The sequence below is a fragment of the Carettochelys insculpta genome, chromosome 2, assembly GCF_033958435.1.
Source record: "Carettochelys insculpta isolate YL-2023 chromosome 2, ASM3395843v1, whole genome shotgun sequence".
Classification (NCBI taxonomy): domain Eukaryota; kingdom Metazoa; phylum Chordata; order Testudines; family Carettochelyidae; genus Carettochelys; species Carettochelys insculpta.
Window position 1 is genome coordinate 43,795,737 of NC_134138.1, and position 17,214 is coordinate 43,812,950.

General features: G+C 42.8%; 1 protein-coding gene across 7 annotated transcripts in view; it reads right to left on the reverse strand.

The window, feature by feature from the left end:
* Positions 1 to 17,214, reverse strand: part of VPS13B (vacuolar protein sorting 13 homolog B) — a 903,527-nt gene that overhangs the window by 157,317 nt on the left and 728,996 nt on the right. For all 7 annotated transcript variants that reach the window (XR_012644370.1, XM_074986872.1, XM_074986870.1 and 4 more), the window contains one exon: positions 14,847 to 14,984. Coding sequence is in view for 6 of the 7 variants with exons in the window: in XM_074986872.1 (XP_074842973.1) it covers positions 14,847 to 14,984 (138 nt within the window). In the remaining variant the exon portion in view is untranslated. The remainder of the gene's footprint in view (positions 1 to 14,846; positions 14,985 to 17,214) is intronic.

The window sequence follows — 17,214 nt, forward strand, 5'->3', positions numbered from 1 at the left end:
GATGGTACCAGAGCGCTCTGCAACGACAATACACTGCTCTGAACTCCTGCAGTGGAGATGTCCAGGTACAAGGCCACTTCCATTAGTAAGACTTTTAAATGTTGCATCCTGTCCTTTGGAGTCCTAGGCTTGATCGCCTTACAGATGCAGCAACATTCACGAAGGAGTGCCTCACCAAGGCAACTCAAACAGGTCCTGTGTGGGTCACTCTTGGGCATTCGTTGGATGCATTTTGAACAGGTTTTGAATCCTGGAGAGCCAGGCATCCCCTGGCATTGAAGCTCCCAGAAGGGTTAAAGTCCCACCCTGGCTCTCTGACAACTAAGTGAAAACGACTTACAAGTGATAAGAACTACCTAAACTAGTTACAACTATTCATACTAACAATTACTAACCAATTCACAGGTAATGACTACCAGCCGAACTAAGAGAGGAGAGAGCTCCAGCAACAGACAGAGCAGTGAGAAGAAACTGAGTGGGAGGCGGGGCAGGTGGTGTATATTGGTTGCCACTCCAGGGGGCACCGCACTGACTCTACGGCTATTGGTTGGGACAAAAAGCTTCTGACAACTGGGCATGTGCCAGCGCACACCCAACTTGGAATGCACATGATCAATCAGTCAAAGAAGAAACTAAGTGTATGTTTACACCCACAGCCTTATTTGGAAACAAACTCTTCCAGAAGAGCTATTCCAGAACAGTTTGTTTCAAAATAATGCTGATATACAACAAAATACATTTTGAAATAGCTGAATGTTATTTTGTAATACAGCATCCACACACAATAGAGCATATTTTGAAACAGAGCCATTGGATGCTTTATGGTTTAATTTGAAATATGCTCTATTCCCTGCCTATGCAGACCCTATTTAGAAATAGCTATTTTGAAAGCGGCGCTAATCCTCGTGGAATGAGGTTTGCCTATTTCGAAATAAGCCAACCACTATTTTGAAATTATCTTGAAACAGTGGTTGTATTGTGTAAACGCTAGCAAAGTTATTTCAAAATAACATAACTTTGCTGTGTAGACACAACCTAAGAAAGATAGCTGCAGCCTGTGTTTTGAGGACACCTTCACAAGGAATGGTATGCAGGTGGAAGGGACGTATCATGGGTAAAGCCACTGTACCTCTTGTGGAAAAAATTCTGGGCAGCATTGCTGGCCACAGGCGAACACATGGGCTACAGTTACACTACACTGACTTGTCAATAGAAGTAGCTGTTGGAAGAGATTTCCAAACAAAACTTCTGCAACAGGGTGCAGCCACACACAAAAGCCAACCAGAAGTGTGCTCTGTACTGTCAAAAGAGTGGCCAGACTGCCAGGCTGCTCTCTCAACAAAACAGGCACCTGGAAACACAGCAGGTAGGGCTGCTCATTGTCCTGAATGCTCTGTCTGTCGAGAGAAAGCCGCCTAGAATGTCCACATGGCTTTTTTGTCAAAAGAACTTGTCAACAAAAGGTGTTTTTCCTCATCTGGGAGAGGCAGAAGGTTGTCAGTGGAAGTGCCAACTTTTGTCAACATGCTTTTGACAAAATGAATTTTGTGTGTGGATGTTGTCGGCAAAACTCGCTAGTGTAGCCGTAGCCATAGGGTGGTGAATTCAGACAGCTCTTCGGTGCTACCCTAGCTCCCTCCTGAAAGGCCAAATTCACTGTCCTGCAGCACAGAAACAGGATAGTCAATTCCCACCTCTTCAAGGTCTGAGGAGATTCCACTGCTAACAAACAGTAAAGGGATCCTTAACTAGGCCTGTCTACAAGGAATTTCTGTGGGGGAGTGTGCTTTTTTCGTAAATGTGGACAGCAGTTTTTTTTCTTTTTTTTTTTAAATATCAAGGAGTTCAAAATAGTCATTCAATGAGTGCGCATAAGAGAGGTTAATGAAAAATTTCAGTGCAAACAGTGATTGACAAAACGATTTTGTTTGATAACAATTTATACAGTAATAAAAGTTTTATAGAAATTACTTTCTGGGATCTTACTCTAATATTGTAAGTTAAAAATAATATTCCCTCATTCCCACTCCCTTTCCTGTTGTTAGCAACCATAGGCATGCTGGAAAATGTAGTCCCTTCCTTACTCCAGGTTCAATTCTCCAGGCAGGGGGTAGCCAAGGAACTACAACTCCCAAAGTACCTTGGGTTCCTCCATCATCCCCTGCAGGCTCCCTCTGCACAGCACAGCAGGGGAAAGGGAGAGAAACCAGACATGGGGATAGGAGGGTGTTTGAACCCCCATGAGCATGGGACTGTTAACAGATTGGGATAAACTGAACTATTCCAAATTAAATAACTACTCTGGAAGAAAATCTTGTGGAAAAATATTTTCTTCTAGTGAATAATGTGCTTAATTAATCTGCTTTCCTGTTTGCTGTACTTCTCTCTCCATTCCCTTGCCACATAACTTTAGATTACCAAGTAAATCCATGTCTGTCAGTGATTAGTTTCTAATTACCTTTCACAACTTTCTGAACAGCTACTAGGAAACAGAATGATGAAACGACTATTAAGTTAAAAGGAGATTAGACAAACATAAATAAATTACACTTATTATATGCTCCCACCACAACAGAAGATGACTTAACAGTAAAAGGAAAAGAATCAAGTTGCAATAATGAAATCAGAGAGGGACTTCAGATCCCAGAGGCAATTCTATAGAGTTTATGTTAACATATACCTTGTGGGGGACCAAAAATCAACTGGAATAGTTTCCTGAAAATTATTTCCAGCTATTTTCTCATTTAAAATGTTCCAACTTCACTTGACCCATTAGTCATCATGTTACTTACATTTCTTATGTATTTTGAAATCTATTACAAAAATGCAATGGATTCAATATGGCCTGTTTCAACAAAATCATAACATCTATAAAAGAAAACATATAAGCAGCAGTCTGAAAATTCTGTCAAACAATTTCTTCTTTTGTCTTTTTATTATTAAAGGTGTATCAAAAATATATGCAGACTTACAGCATTGTTGACTACTTTCTCTGTGAAATATTCAAGTATGTTCTGTGTTGATGTCTTTTTACAATATGAATTAGAGGTGGCCATGTAGTTCAAAAGTGGCAGAGCCATGAATGAGTTGTGTTGTCAACCCCAAAGAGTGGAATAAAAATTCTACATTACATGGACCAATCTGTTAAAATAACACCAGGCAATATTACATTTCTTCTGCTTAGCATTTCAAAGCTGGCTTTTTTCATCAGCTTTCTCAGCAGTATGTTTCCCTCTTTTTATTTTCTTTTAGGCTATGTTTAGACTGCAGGCTCCTGTCTACAAAAGTTCTGTCGACAGAAGTTTTGTCAACAGAGGGAGCGTCCAAACAGCAGATCTGATGGAAGAGATCTGCCTGTTGGGAGTGTTCTGTCGACATCCTGGTACACCTCATTCCATGAGGAAGAAGGGATATATTGATAGAGGAGATTTTTCTGACATTTGGCCCTGTGTGGACAGGCCAAATGTTGAAAAAGCCTCTCCCAACAGAACTGTCAGGAAAAGATATGGAAATACATTGTGCAGTTTGTGTATCTTTTGCTGATAGTTCTCGGCAATCTAGACTTAGCTTTAGAGAAATAACTTAAAAACTGGGACACATGCACTACATCTACACAAGAAGCCTCTGTCAACATAAGTCACTGTTGGAAGGGATTTCCCAGCAAAGCTTCTGCTGGCGGATTGCATCTACACATAAAAGCAGACTGAAAGAGTAATCCACTCTGTTGACAAAGAACAGCTGGACTGCATGGCCCTCTCTCAACAGAACAGTTGACCAGAAGCTCTGCAAACAGGGCTGCCTGTGGACCGGAAGCCTTGTTTGTAGACAAAAAGGACCTGGAGCGTCTACACACCTGTTCTGTTGACAGAACACTGTCAAGAGAGCCATCATACCTGAAAGGGAAGAGGTATAACACTGTTGGTGGATGTATCAGGCTTTGTTGACAAACTGTCAACAAAGTACATTTTGTGCGTAGATGCTCCACGGTTTTTCCCGACAAAAGCCCAGTTTTGCTGGGAATAGCCTCTCGTGTAGACTTAGCCATGCAGTGTTCCTGTAAGCTGAATGCTTGGATGGCTACCCACCAGCGTCAGATGCCACCCAGCAGATTTAACAGAGCACCCACAGCTGGAAGCACGTGTTTCTACTGGTGGTGCATATTCATGTTTCTCAGTGCACGTAACAAAATTCTTCCACATGTGGATGGAAAAAATTAGAGGGAACATGGACACATGACAGAAATAAAGACATTAGGAGAAAACAGTACCCACGCACCCTCCCATAACTTGAATTTCACGTAAGTTGGGGGCTGCCTTTTCCCAGTGCACCTGCAGCTCCTTTTGAAAGGTAAGTCCTGGGATCTGGGGGTGTGTGTGTGGCTGGGGAGGGTTAAGCATGGCAGTGGGCTGTGGGAGGAGGGCATGGGGGTTAAACCGGAGGTGGGTTAGGGCTGCAGGGGAGTGGGGGATGGAGTTGAGCCACAGTTGCACACGTAGGGGGGTGCTGAATCGGGGCTGGGGGGGGGTTGAGCCGGAGCCATGCACAAGGGTGGTGAGTTGGGGTGGGAGGAGGTTTGAACCAGCGCCGGGGGGGTTGGTTGAACTGGAGACGGGGGGGTTGAGCCAGGGCCACACCTAGGGGTGGTGAGCTGGGACTGGGGGGGACTGAACTGGGGCCAGGAGGGTGAGCTGGAGCCACACCTAGGGATGGTGAGCTGGGATGGGAGGGGGGTTGAACCGGGGCCAAGGGGGTTGAGCTGGGGGTGGGGGGATTGAACCGAGGCTGAGCGATGCCAAGGGGGTTTGAGCCAGAGGAGCAGGATTCTGAGTTGTGCTTAACTTGTGTTAATGCAAGTTAAGCATACCTCAAAATCATGGATTTGGAGGGTTTACTGTATTTATTTCCCGTTGTCCACTCAGTATTTCCTCCCAGTCCCAAAACTTCAACCCCTCCAGTCTACCTCTGTCATAACATCTGCTTCTTATCACTTTGACATCACCAATTTTTTCCCTCCTGTATTATCCCTGCAACTAATCCCATTCCACTCCTGGCTCAGAATTTCTCCACCTCCCTCCAACCCAACCACACAGGAACTCTCCCACATACACCTGTCCCCAAAGCAGAAAAACCCTTCTCTTACCTAGCCTTGGTAGCTCAGAACCATCTCCCTTCATTATGAATGCTAATTGTGCATGAACACACACCTCTAGACTGAGAAAATCTATCCTTCGGCTCAGAATCCTTCTCTGTCCAACCTAACGTTAAGCAGTACTAGCACCAGCATCAGAAACACCTCCTTACTTGTTGCTAACACTGAAGAATCAGAAGCAAGACCACTGAGGAGGACTGTGACTTCAGGGAAACACACAATCCTACTTAAAACTACAAAACCCTACGTTTCTGGTATCTCTTTCCTCTCCTTTGCTGCAGTACACATTTTGCAGGGATTCCAGGGGTTGCACAGATGATCAATGGAATATTGATACTGAGGGAATTGCATATGCCCCTACCTGACAACTATTTTTCAAAAATGTTTCATGGGTTGTGTAGATAGGCAAACAACTACAGCTGAGGTTGGAGACATCATGGAGGCAAATAGCAGTAAAGTGTTAATATTCCCTTTTCACGGATGCGGAATTTGGTGCACAAAAAAGTTTAGTAATTTGCTTAATGTGTTACTCAGCAAATCTCTGAAAGAACCTGGAAAGGATCCTTGAGTTTGTGACTGAGAGGCTGGTCTTCACAACCGATGCAGTTAAATTTACGTAACCCCAGTGTTGACAGCATAAAGTCAATAAAGTCAATAGCAGAACTGTCCCACTGAACAAGCTACCGTTTCTGAGACAGGAAGAATACCTATATCAACAGGAGACCTTCCCATTGGCACAGGTAACATCTTCACTGAAGTGCTGCAGCTTCACTACTGTAGCACTTTAAGGGCTTGTCTACACTACCATCTTCCTTCGAAGGAAGGATGGTAATTAGGGCATTGGGAGTTTACTAATGAAGCGCTGCTGTGCATAGGCAGCATTTCATTAAGCAAATTCCCCACCACGCAGCTCACCTGCTGGTACTTCGAAGTGCTGTGGCAACTTCAAAGTCCCCCTACTCCTCAAAATTTTGAAGTTTAAAACTTTGAGGTTGCCGCGGGGGCAAATTTGCTTAATGAAGTGCTGCCTATGCACGGCAGCACTTCGTTAGTAAACTCCTAACACCCTAAATATCATCCTTCCTTCGAAGAAAGGCGGTAGCGTAGACAAGCCCTAAGTGCAGACAATCTCAAAGTGCTGTTCATATCATTATTAAGACTGATAAGATGAAAGACAGAAATGAAAAAATCCAAAGAGGAGGAAAAAAACAACAAAAGGTAAAAGAAGAAGTTGAAAACAGGTAAGGCACTTTGAAATGACGGAAAGACTATAGAGTAAAATTTTAAAAACTATATACTTGACTTAACAGCCTAAGTTCCAGTTTGAAAAAGTGACATAAGCATTTAAGAGTATGTTTCATCTGAAGTCAGTGGGACTTAGGCAGCTAAGTACGTAAGTCAGTTTTGAAAATTTTGCTTGCATTACCTTCATACCTCAGCGAATCTTTGAACTGCGTTCTTTTTAAACGAAATAACTATGTCAATAAAAATAATATGTGCGTGCTGTTATATTTTTTGGCATATTTCTATTTGTCCTCTTAATCAAATAAATGTCATTTCATGACTACAGTGTCAGTGGTTCAAAAACTTGTTTGTAAAAGAACAATGAAAAAAATATCAGAGTGCACAAATGTTTTTGCAAATGACCCTGAGTTAATTAGAAAAGTCTGCACCCTGGCCAGTTCCCCTTCTCATGTGTCAGATCTCATTAAATCAAAAAATTCTCATTTCAAAGTTAACAAACACCATGGTTAAAAAAACTGTTAAAATGGGATCAAGTGGGCACATTCCTAGGTTTGTATGTGATGTCATGTTAAGCAGTCCACAGCTGAACTTGCATAAAATATGAGTGATTTTTCAATATATTAAATATCTGATCTAATGCTAATTTTCTCTCTCTAGGCTAACTGTGCTGGGAGCAGGTGGCCCTGCTTTCAATTACAGAGGGCCAACATGCCAGTGTGGGGCCTGGATTAGTTCACCTTCTCACAGGGAATTTGTTTCGGTTGGGAATGGATTTATTATGGCTTCACACATGGAACAGAGCTCATGTCAGCCGAGGGCAGTGACACATCATACGATTCAAATTAACCTGCTGTGGAGTGTTCTACAGGGTTGAGATCGTGTATTAAAATGACAACATTTTTAAAACAGCTTGAAAGAAACCAGGATTGCCAAAGTGCAATGGTTCCAATCTGTTCCAACTAATCTATCACCTGCTATGGATACTATTTTAGTTGGTTTCTGGTAGCTGATATTTACCAGGTTTCTCCAAATCACTGACCTTGCTAATGCGTACAATTGTTGCCTTTGGTGGCAGATTTTTTTTTTTTGAATTGAGACTTTTTAAAAAATATATATATACAACTGGAGGTACAGAATTCATCACAACATACAAGCAATGGAAGGCAAAGACAAATAGGCAAACTCAGAAGAAAAAAGTCTGGAATGCTGTTTTAAATTTCAGCAAAGGGACTACATCATAATTTGACTGGATAAAATGTTCTAGAGAAAATTATTCCAAATGGCAAAAAAATCAAAAAGCTTAATAATTTCATACTTGGACTATCATCTTTCCTAGAAAATGGTAGGGAAAGATGATTCTGGCACAGAAGAACTTGTGTTTTACTTAAAACTGTATTTTTATGGCAAATTATAAGACAAGTTATATTTCATAAATTATTGAAAACTTTTGCAATATATTTCATACAGCTAAACATGGAGGATTTTTGTTCTGAAGTAAGAATTAATAGGGATAGCAAGTAAGGCAGTAATAAAACCATATGGTCATCTTTATTCTTTATCTGAGAAGATAATTATAAAAATAATCATCAGTTCAGCTGTATGTAACATAACCTTGCATTTGAAGAATTAAATATATAAGTCTAGTATTAGATTTACTGTAACAATGGTAGTACATGTTGATCTACCAGGAATTAAAAAAAATGTAGCTAATTAGTACTGTAGAAGAGGAAACAATTGTTCTTTAATTTGTTTTGGGGGGGTAAAGTTGAGGTCTGTTCTCACAGGCTTAGTGATGTATGCTTATTTCTCCTGGGATCCTATTACTAAAGATCTGGAAGAAATATCATTTTCATTAGTTGCCAAAAATGTACAAAATAATCCACTCATGTGGCAAGACGTATATTAACATATCCTGTTATTCCCATTTAATTGGTGGTTTCCAAGTCTAGCTACTTGCTGAAGTTTTTTGGATCTCTAAATTAATATAGAACGACAATCTGGCTTCCTACATGTTGAAAAATACTATTTTTCTATGAAACAACATCTATTTATTTACTTTAGATGACAAACTGTTTACAATAACTGGAGTTTCATCTGAAATAGAAAATTCTGGGAACAGGCTGTTTTTTAAATGCTATGCTGTATTTTGTATTATACTTTTGTTTGGACTAGTAGAGCTGATGTTTCAAACTCACCTTTCCAAAAACATTTTATTTATGGAAAATGTTTTACTTACATAACAACATTGAACACTTGAAACATGTGTACAGTAAAATCCATGTTATATGGCACTCAGATAACCGGCAACCACAGTTAACTGGCATCTGCCAGGAGCCAGCAGGGCCAGTAGCCAAGCTGCGGCCAGCCCCCTAATAAAGCTTGTATTGTACAAATTTATTCACTGCAATTATTATTTCTTGTCACTGAAGTTGTGATATCCACATTTCTGACTGCATTTGCAGAATTTTGATAACATGCTGAAAAGCAGACTAGCTCTCTTCAATGGCTATCTATCAATTTTCTATATACCAAGTGATTATAAAATAAATACATAAAATGAACGTAAGTCATTTGAAAATATACTAGTAATACAGGAGGAACATAAAATGTAAGTATTATAGTATTTGACAGATGCGCAAAATAAACCACTACATCTTTGACAGAACGGTGCAATATATGCTACTTGTGAATACTACTAGTTGTGAACGAATTTTTCGCAGGGTATTTATTCAGTTTATTAATGATTGTCCCTGATGTTTTTAGGTGGCCTTGCTGAGGCTCTCTGTAGATGACTGCTGAGGTCCTTGCTGTTGCCAGACAACTGCAGACTGACAGTGTATGGCCACTTGGTTGCTTACCACAGGACCACTAAAGAGCCATTCATTTCCCTCCTGGTGGGCTCAGCTGCTCAGCCACCATCGGAAGGTGTGTTTGCATCAGTTGGCTTTAAGTAGTTTACATTATATGTAAGGTATACAGTTTGGTTCAATGGCTCTTAGCACCTCCACTACACAAATCGTTCCAGCAGTCCAACAACCACGTGCAGGAATGAGTCTCAATGGGGAAGTTTTATTATATTCTTGATGCTATCATGTTACTGAATTCAACCGTGACATCTTTTCACCAGTTACTGAAACAGCATTTATTGTGATTGTGCCTGTGCTGTGAAAGTATGGCCCTTGTTTTAAAGCAATCTAGTCAAATGTCTGACACTGTAGAATGCTTCTTAAAGCAGACTAAATTATTTGACCAACCACCCAGTTCTAGAAAGTTATAAAAATGTGTACTGGGAGACAGGAATGTTCTGCCAAACCATCCTGAAGCAAAATTCTGTATTAAGTTCAGGGTAATTACTGATGACTCATGTTGAAAGATGGGTCCAACTGCAACCAGCTAGATGATAAAAATGTAGGTATGTGTTTTAGGACAAAAGAGATCCCTATTTGGAGTTGCCTATGAAGCCAAATAAGGAAGGAGAGAATTTGAACGCTCACTCAGTATTTGCCTATATTGCTGAAGATGGGACAGAAGAGACTTACCCTATTTACAGCATTATATTTGGAGATGAGATTTACTGAAATAAATTGCCCAGGGAGGTTGTGGAATCTCCTTCTCTGGAGATATTGAAGAACAGGCAAGATAACTGTCTATCAGGGATAGTCTAGGCTGCACTTGGTCCTGCCATGAGGGCAGGGGGCTGGACTCGATGACCTCTCAAGGTCCCTTCCAGTCCTAGCATTCTATGATTCTATGATTGCTTATATAGAACATCAGGAATCACTTAACCCAAAGGAAAGTGAAACCCACCGGTAGAGACTGTTTGAATTTGCCTAGCAGCAACTTGAACTTCATTCCCAAAGAGAGTTTCTAACTTAGGTGTCCTGGCCCTGGGATGAGAATAGTCCAGACTATCAATACTTTATGCATTAAATTGGGCTTCAAGGTTAGCAAAACCATTTTAAAATATGGCCTCTGGTCAGGTGGCCAGCTGTAGGAAACCCGACGCAAAACCTATTTCAAATAATACCTTTAAGTTTTTGTGCTGTAGATTTATTTAAAGGTGCCACTAACTAGCCTTCTTACAGAGTATCCGAAAATGAGAACGTTGAGGAGTGGCGATTGGGACTGGGCAAGTAAGAACAAAAGGACTGAGACAAGGAGCTGGGAGTGAGCAAGAGATGGGATTAGGAAAGGTATAGGTTGGAAGGGATGGGGCAGAAGACGACAAACTTGGGGACAACAGGCAGATGAGTTCATGCCCTATCAAGAAAAATACTCTTTAGAGCCTGGAATGGAGCCCAAGCTTACTAAGTCTCTGTATCCTTATCTGTGGAAACCCAATGGTAAAATGTCTCTTGCACCTCCAGTGTTGCTGCGTTCAGAGAGAGAGAGAGAGAGAGAGAGAGTCTGTTATTGCTATCAGTTACTCTGTTAGGTGGAGAGAGCATTTCAGTAACCTTCTCTACAGACCCTCCATTGTCAACCTTGTGGCCCTAGACCAGATCCCTCAGAAACCCACAATAGGTAGTCTTGACCTGCCCCCTACAATGGATAAGGTCAAAAAGGAAATCAGCCAGACCAGCTCTGGCAAAGCCCCTAAGATGGATGGTATCCCTGCTGAAATTTTCAAAGCGGTAGGACCAGTGTCACTTGAAGACTTTCACATCATCTTGACCAGCATCTGGGAAGAAGACATGCCCAAAGATTTTAAAGATGCCACAATCATCTAGCTCTTCAAGAACAAGGGCAACAAAGCTGATTGTGGAAATTACCGGGACATCTCCCTTCTCTGTACAGCTGGGAAGATCTTGGCTCGAGTCTTCCTCAACCGTCTGATCACCAGCATCTCAGAGGAGAACCTACCAGAGGCACAGTGTGGTTTTCGCCCAGGCCGCAGCACCATTGACATGAACTTTGCTGTTTGTCAGGTCCAGGAAGAGTGAATAGAGCAGAACTTGCATCTCTATGCTGTCTTTATAGACCTGGCCAAAGCATTTGTCACCATCAACAGAGAAGCCCTGTGGATTATCCTGTCAAAACTTGGCTGACCGAGAAGATTCGTTAACCTCACATGCCTGTTCCACGACGACATGACTGGCTTTGTTCTTTTAAATGGCAAGTCCTCAGATCCATTTGAGATATCCAGTGGTATGAAGCAAGGGTGCGTGCTGGTCCCAGTGTTATTCAACCTCTTTTTCACATGCATTCTCAGCCACGCAGTTAAGGACCTGCACCATGGAGTCTACATAAAATACAGACTTGATGGGTCACTTTTCGAGCCTTGCCGTCTGAATGCTAAAACCAAGACGCTTGAGAGGCTCTTCCTTGAAGCCCTTTTTGCTGATGACTGTGCACTTACAGCACACAAGGAATCTGATCTCCAGCTCATCGTCAACAAGTTTGCTGATGCCACCCGCCTCTTTGGTTTGACTATCAGCCTAGGAAAGACCGAGGTACTGTTTCAACCTGCTCCAGGATCTTCTGTTCTCCACACTTCAATCTTTATTCAAGGAACAGAGTTAAAAACAGCAGAGGAGTTCAAGTACCTTGGCAGTGTGATAACCAATGATGGCTCCCTTGACAAAGAAATCAATGCCAGAATCTGAGGCCAGCCAGGCACTAGGACATCTGACGGGGCGAGTGTTGAGTCAGCACAATATCCGACAGTGCACTAAACTGAAAGTGTACAAGGCTGTAGTCCTGACCAGTCTTCTGTATGGCTGTGAAACCTGGACCTTGTACAGAAAACATAAACCTGAAACAGAACAGAGGACTAAGATGACAGGATCAGATGAAGAGAAGCCTTCCAGGAATTGGTAACCTTCCCTGTTTGCCAGGCAAGCATTCTGTGGGGCTGGCACAGGTTCTGCTCATGCATGTTTGTGGAACAGAAGCTCACTATGGAGAATGTCTAGCTCCTAATGTGTTGTTTTGTCTAATATAGTCTATGTACAGTAAAACCCTGATCATCAGACATAATCGGGACCGACCGATGGTCAAATATCCGAATATGTTGGCTAAGTGGGGGTGAGGTGGGAGGTTGTGGAGGAGAAAGCTATGGGGCGGATTGCCTGGGCCCCTTCTGTAATGATGGCTGCTGGCTCCCTGGGGTGGACTGCATGCTGCCATGGGGCAGTTCCCTGGGGCTAGCTCCCTGAGTGGGTAGCCCCTGCTTGTCATGGGGAGCTGAGATGCAGCTGGTCCTGGGCTGTAGCCCCAGCTGGCCCCCAGGAGAAGAGCCCAGGTGGCCCCGGGGAGGAGAGTCCCCACAAACCCCAGGCAGTAGAGCCCCGGATGATCCCGGGTTGGGCTGCTGGCTGCCCTGGCTGGCATCCCAGAGCTGGCTCCCCAGGCAGGCAGCCTCTGCTGGCTCCAGAGTTCAGAGCCCTGGTGGGCCAGGCAGGCTGCCAGCTGTCCCAGTGCCATCTCAACTGACTGGCTCCCTGGGCAGGCAGCCAGCCACCCTTGGCCTGGTCGAGGAGACCCAGCCAGTCAGGACTAGGAGCCACTGCTGGCCCCTATGGAGCTCCCAGCTGCATGGTGCTGGGGAAGATTATCCAACCCCCACAGTTATCAAACATTCTGTTTCATCCCACACCGTCTCAGGCAGTCCGATTTATTGAGTCCCTGGGGGAAACCTTGAGAGCCAGTAGGTACCTGGGGATGCAGTAAGTTGGACTGCAATAGTGGGGTGGGGGAAATTTTTTTGAACCCTGCGTGAATACAAAATTTATATTCACAGATCTAAATTGGATACCTGCAGAGCTGCAGTACTTTACTGCGAACTACTGTGGTGAAAGCAGCAGCATGTTGGGCTGCTGTTTGCAGGAGTCATTACCACGTGGGCAGCTCCTCTGACATGGTTCTACTGCCTGCTGGGCTGTAGAACAGCCCCGTACCCCTCCCCATGTTTGGCCCTTTTAATGGCTCCCAACGGACCAGTTTACCGGGCAAGTGTAAAAGTGCGGTCAGGAATTAATTACAACCCTTTATGGTAATTTGTTGAGAAGGGATAATACAAGTGGTAAAGGGTTATACTAAGTAAAACAAAAACCTGTTATCTGACCCCCGGTTACTCAACACTCCGTTTTATCCGACGCCACCAGACACCTACTGTCTGTCTCTCCCAGTAGTCCAAAGTAATGCAAACCTTCCAAAGACAGAGCACAAATGCACAGAGTTGAAACCTCAACCTAGTTGTGGCTATGCAGAGGTCCACCTCTCTGAAAGAACTGTCTTTCTGCTTCCCAGCATCCCCTGCTCACAATTTGTCTCCTTCATGGGACTTTCCAGCAGGGCCTTTGCAGTATTTCACCTACTGGACAGGGTCTATCCAAGGCCTTCCTGCTTGAAGAGCCTTCCTCACATTTCTGGTTCTTAAGCTTTCCCCTTACTGACTCTGGGACCAGCAGCATCTGTGTACACAAAAGTAGGTTCCCAGGATTCTCCACTTCACTGCAACTTTCTTCTACTTTTGTATTGTAATTACTGATTCCTCTAAGGTAGGACTCATCCTGTAATCTAGGCTGATTTAGCACCGGCCTCTTCGACCCATGGGGGAAGCCACTGTATAACACAGGGTTTTTCTTTATGTGTAATTTAGGTGTATTGGGAGGGCTGGTCCTGTATTTGGGACGCTAAAAAGGTGTCCAGACTTATTTTTTAAAAGGGACAAACTGTACTGTATTTAGACCCTCAGGGGCTCAGGGCAGAAGCGTTCCTAGCTGTCACTTTCCTGGGGTTCTGGCCCCGTAGCGCCTGCAGGCTGCTGCTGACCTGTGGCTCTGGGTCAGGAGCGCCCATGGGTGCTGTTCAGGGCTCTGGGCCACCACTGCCCTGGGCCACGGGCTGCTGCTGCCCCAGGGCTATGGGCCACCACTCTCCTGGGGCTCCATGCACGGAGCACCCCTGGCTGCTGCTTCCCCAGGGCTGAGGGGTTAGGGAACGCCTGTGGTTTCTGCTTCCCAGGGATCGGGGGGGCAGGAAACACCCATTGCTGCTGCTTCCCCAGAGCTGGGAGGGGGGAAGGCAGTGTCAGCTGCCCATGGCTTGGTGCAGCCGGGAGAAGCCCCCACTCCACCACCATCTCCCTGTCCCATATTTGGGAAATGGAGATATGAGTGCCCTAAATTTATATCTAAAGAATACCTGATGTCTGCTATAAGGATTTTATTGACATAAGTTTGGTATTGTTCAAGACATAGTCACAAGTCATGCATGTTTTGACAAAGAAGTGCTAATAAAGGCTTTATATCATGTGACCACATATTCTAAATATGATACTTTCTATACTTGTGCCATATATTTTATAGGCTAACAATCAAGCAATCCATACATACAGAGAAAGGAGGATATATTTTTCTGGCATATTCATTTACGAAGAAATGATGGCTCTGTATACACATATAGATTATATTAGAAAATTTATTTTGATGAAAAGTATCTCTCTTACCTGGCCCATTGAGAAAGTCTTTAATTTGCAGTGTGATGAGAGGAGGTGGAATGCCACTTTTAGCATCTATCTCTCCTGCTACTGTTTGTAGCCACACCTTGCTGTAATCAAGAGCTTCTGGAAGTGTCTTTCCAGGATCTGCAGGTGATAAAGATAATCACAGAATTTACTAATGATATACTAATAGTGTGAAAAAATAGAATGGGTGAAACAAAACAAAACAAGTTTGAGCATATACATATTATGATAGCATTAATATATTATTTTTATACACAGTGTTTGTAGTACATACACAGAGCCTGTATATCCGCATGTACATTCGCGTGCACATGTATATATGCAGATTACACAAGTATTATACTTATTTTGTAATGTGTGGAAAAAGCCAAATATTGCATTATTAAATATAAAAAGAGATTGACATGGCTGTCTTACTATCTGCTAATTTTTAACTTAACTGCTAGTAAAGATTCTTGAACATTTTACTTAATCATTCCAAAATAGTTGTATAAACTAGAAGTTACTACTAGTTACTACTTATTTGCATCATAATAAACATAAGCAGAAAGCACAAATTATATGGAAGTCGAAAAGATCAGAACACTACTTGGCAAACAGGCAATGTAGTTTATTAGGAGTTGCACTGACACTGAAGTCACTTTTTACTGCTAGGTTTTTGCATTTCATTTCAGTAACTACCACTGCAGATCCCTTTTAATGGTACTCCTTTTGTCAATTCTTAATATTAACCTTAATGAAAAGAGTCAAATTAACTTCTGCTCAGTGCTGTGTATTGTTTTTCTGGCTCTCAGAGATGATAAAACACCACCAGATTATGCAATCCCAAGCATTTTTTTAAATAACTATTAAAACGTGACTGCTGAATTTTGGAAAGTCATGATGTTTTTAAAAGCTTCTAAGCAGTCACCGTTCTTCTTTAGTTCCAAGACTGTTTCTTTTCTCTGGTTTTCTGAACACAGGACCCTCCTAGCACCTTCCACTTTCTATTTTGTAATAATTTTGCCATCAACTTCTTCATTTTTAATTAATTTGAAAGGCATTGGTATAGTTTTATTTATCTTGCATTTTACTGATGGGATTCCTTTCAATTTCAGCATTAACGTACCCACCATATGTTAACTGTAATGATAACAGAGTATCACAGTCATATGTGAACTGGGTATATAAAGTCAGCTTTGGAATTTGTATTACTTGAACTTATCATGTGATTCATATAAAACCTGGCACATATGAACTTTATGTGATTTCAAAGAACAAACGGAAACCAACTGATCGTGACTTAAGATCTATATGGAAAAGATCAAAAGTTAGCACATTTTTCTGCTCTTATTTAATCATTTTTTGACGAAGCAATGACTTTTGAGCTGTGTATGTACTGTGCAGTATTCACATTACAGACAAAATAATTTTTTCCCCTTTACATTCTTCCCACTATCAAGTTATAAAGTCATTTCTCAAGAGCTTTTTATTCCTGATCACTGCATACAGTACTGTTTTGTCCACACACACGGATGGGGAGAGTTGGGGTAAAGACAGCAATTGCCCCTGGGCCCAGTGACGCAATGGGGCCTGGAATTCCTGGCTACCACTACTGCAGCAGCAGTGGCGGCCAGAGCCCTGGTCATTTTAAATCACTTCTGGAGTGCCATGCAGTGCACTCCAGCTAGTGCTGACAGCTGGTAGGGCCCAGGGGCCCGGCAAGGCTGTCGGCCGCCCTGACTTTATCCACTTGGATTTCTACGTTTTCTATGACTATTAAGTTTTTTCTTTAATTATGCTGAGCAGTATGGTATGGTTTATTCCTTCATATATTAAAGCTCTTCAGAGCATGAGTGTGTCTTTCTCTGTGCCTAAACAGTGCCTATCTGATGGGAAACTGTTTAATCTTGCAAGGCTGAAAGCTATATCTAAGGTGCGGGAAGTCCTCATCAGAGATATGCTGTTCGCAGGTGACGCTGCTGTCGTGTCACACACAGAAGACCAGCTTCAGAAACTGCTGGATCAGTTCTCCAAAGCACGCAAGGACTTTGGGCTTTCCACCAGCCTAAAGAAGACAAATGTACTTGGTCAGGACGTTGCTGAACCTCCATCAATCAGCATGGACAACTATACGTTAGAGGTCATCCACGAGTTTGTTTACCTCGGGTCCACCATCACTGACACCCTGTCATTGGAGACTGAGCTAATAGGAGGATTGGAAGAGCAGCCACAACTCTGTCCAGACTCAGCAAGAGAGTGTGGAATAACATCAAGTTGTACACCCACACCAAAATGCAAGTCTACAGAGCCTGCATCCTCAGCACCCTCCTTTATGGCAGTGAGTCTTGGACCCTGTACGCCTGCCAGG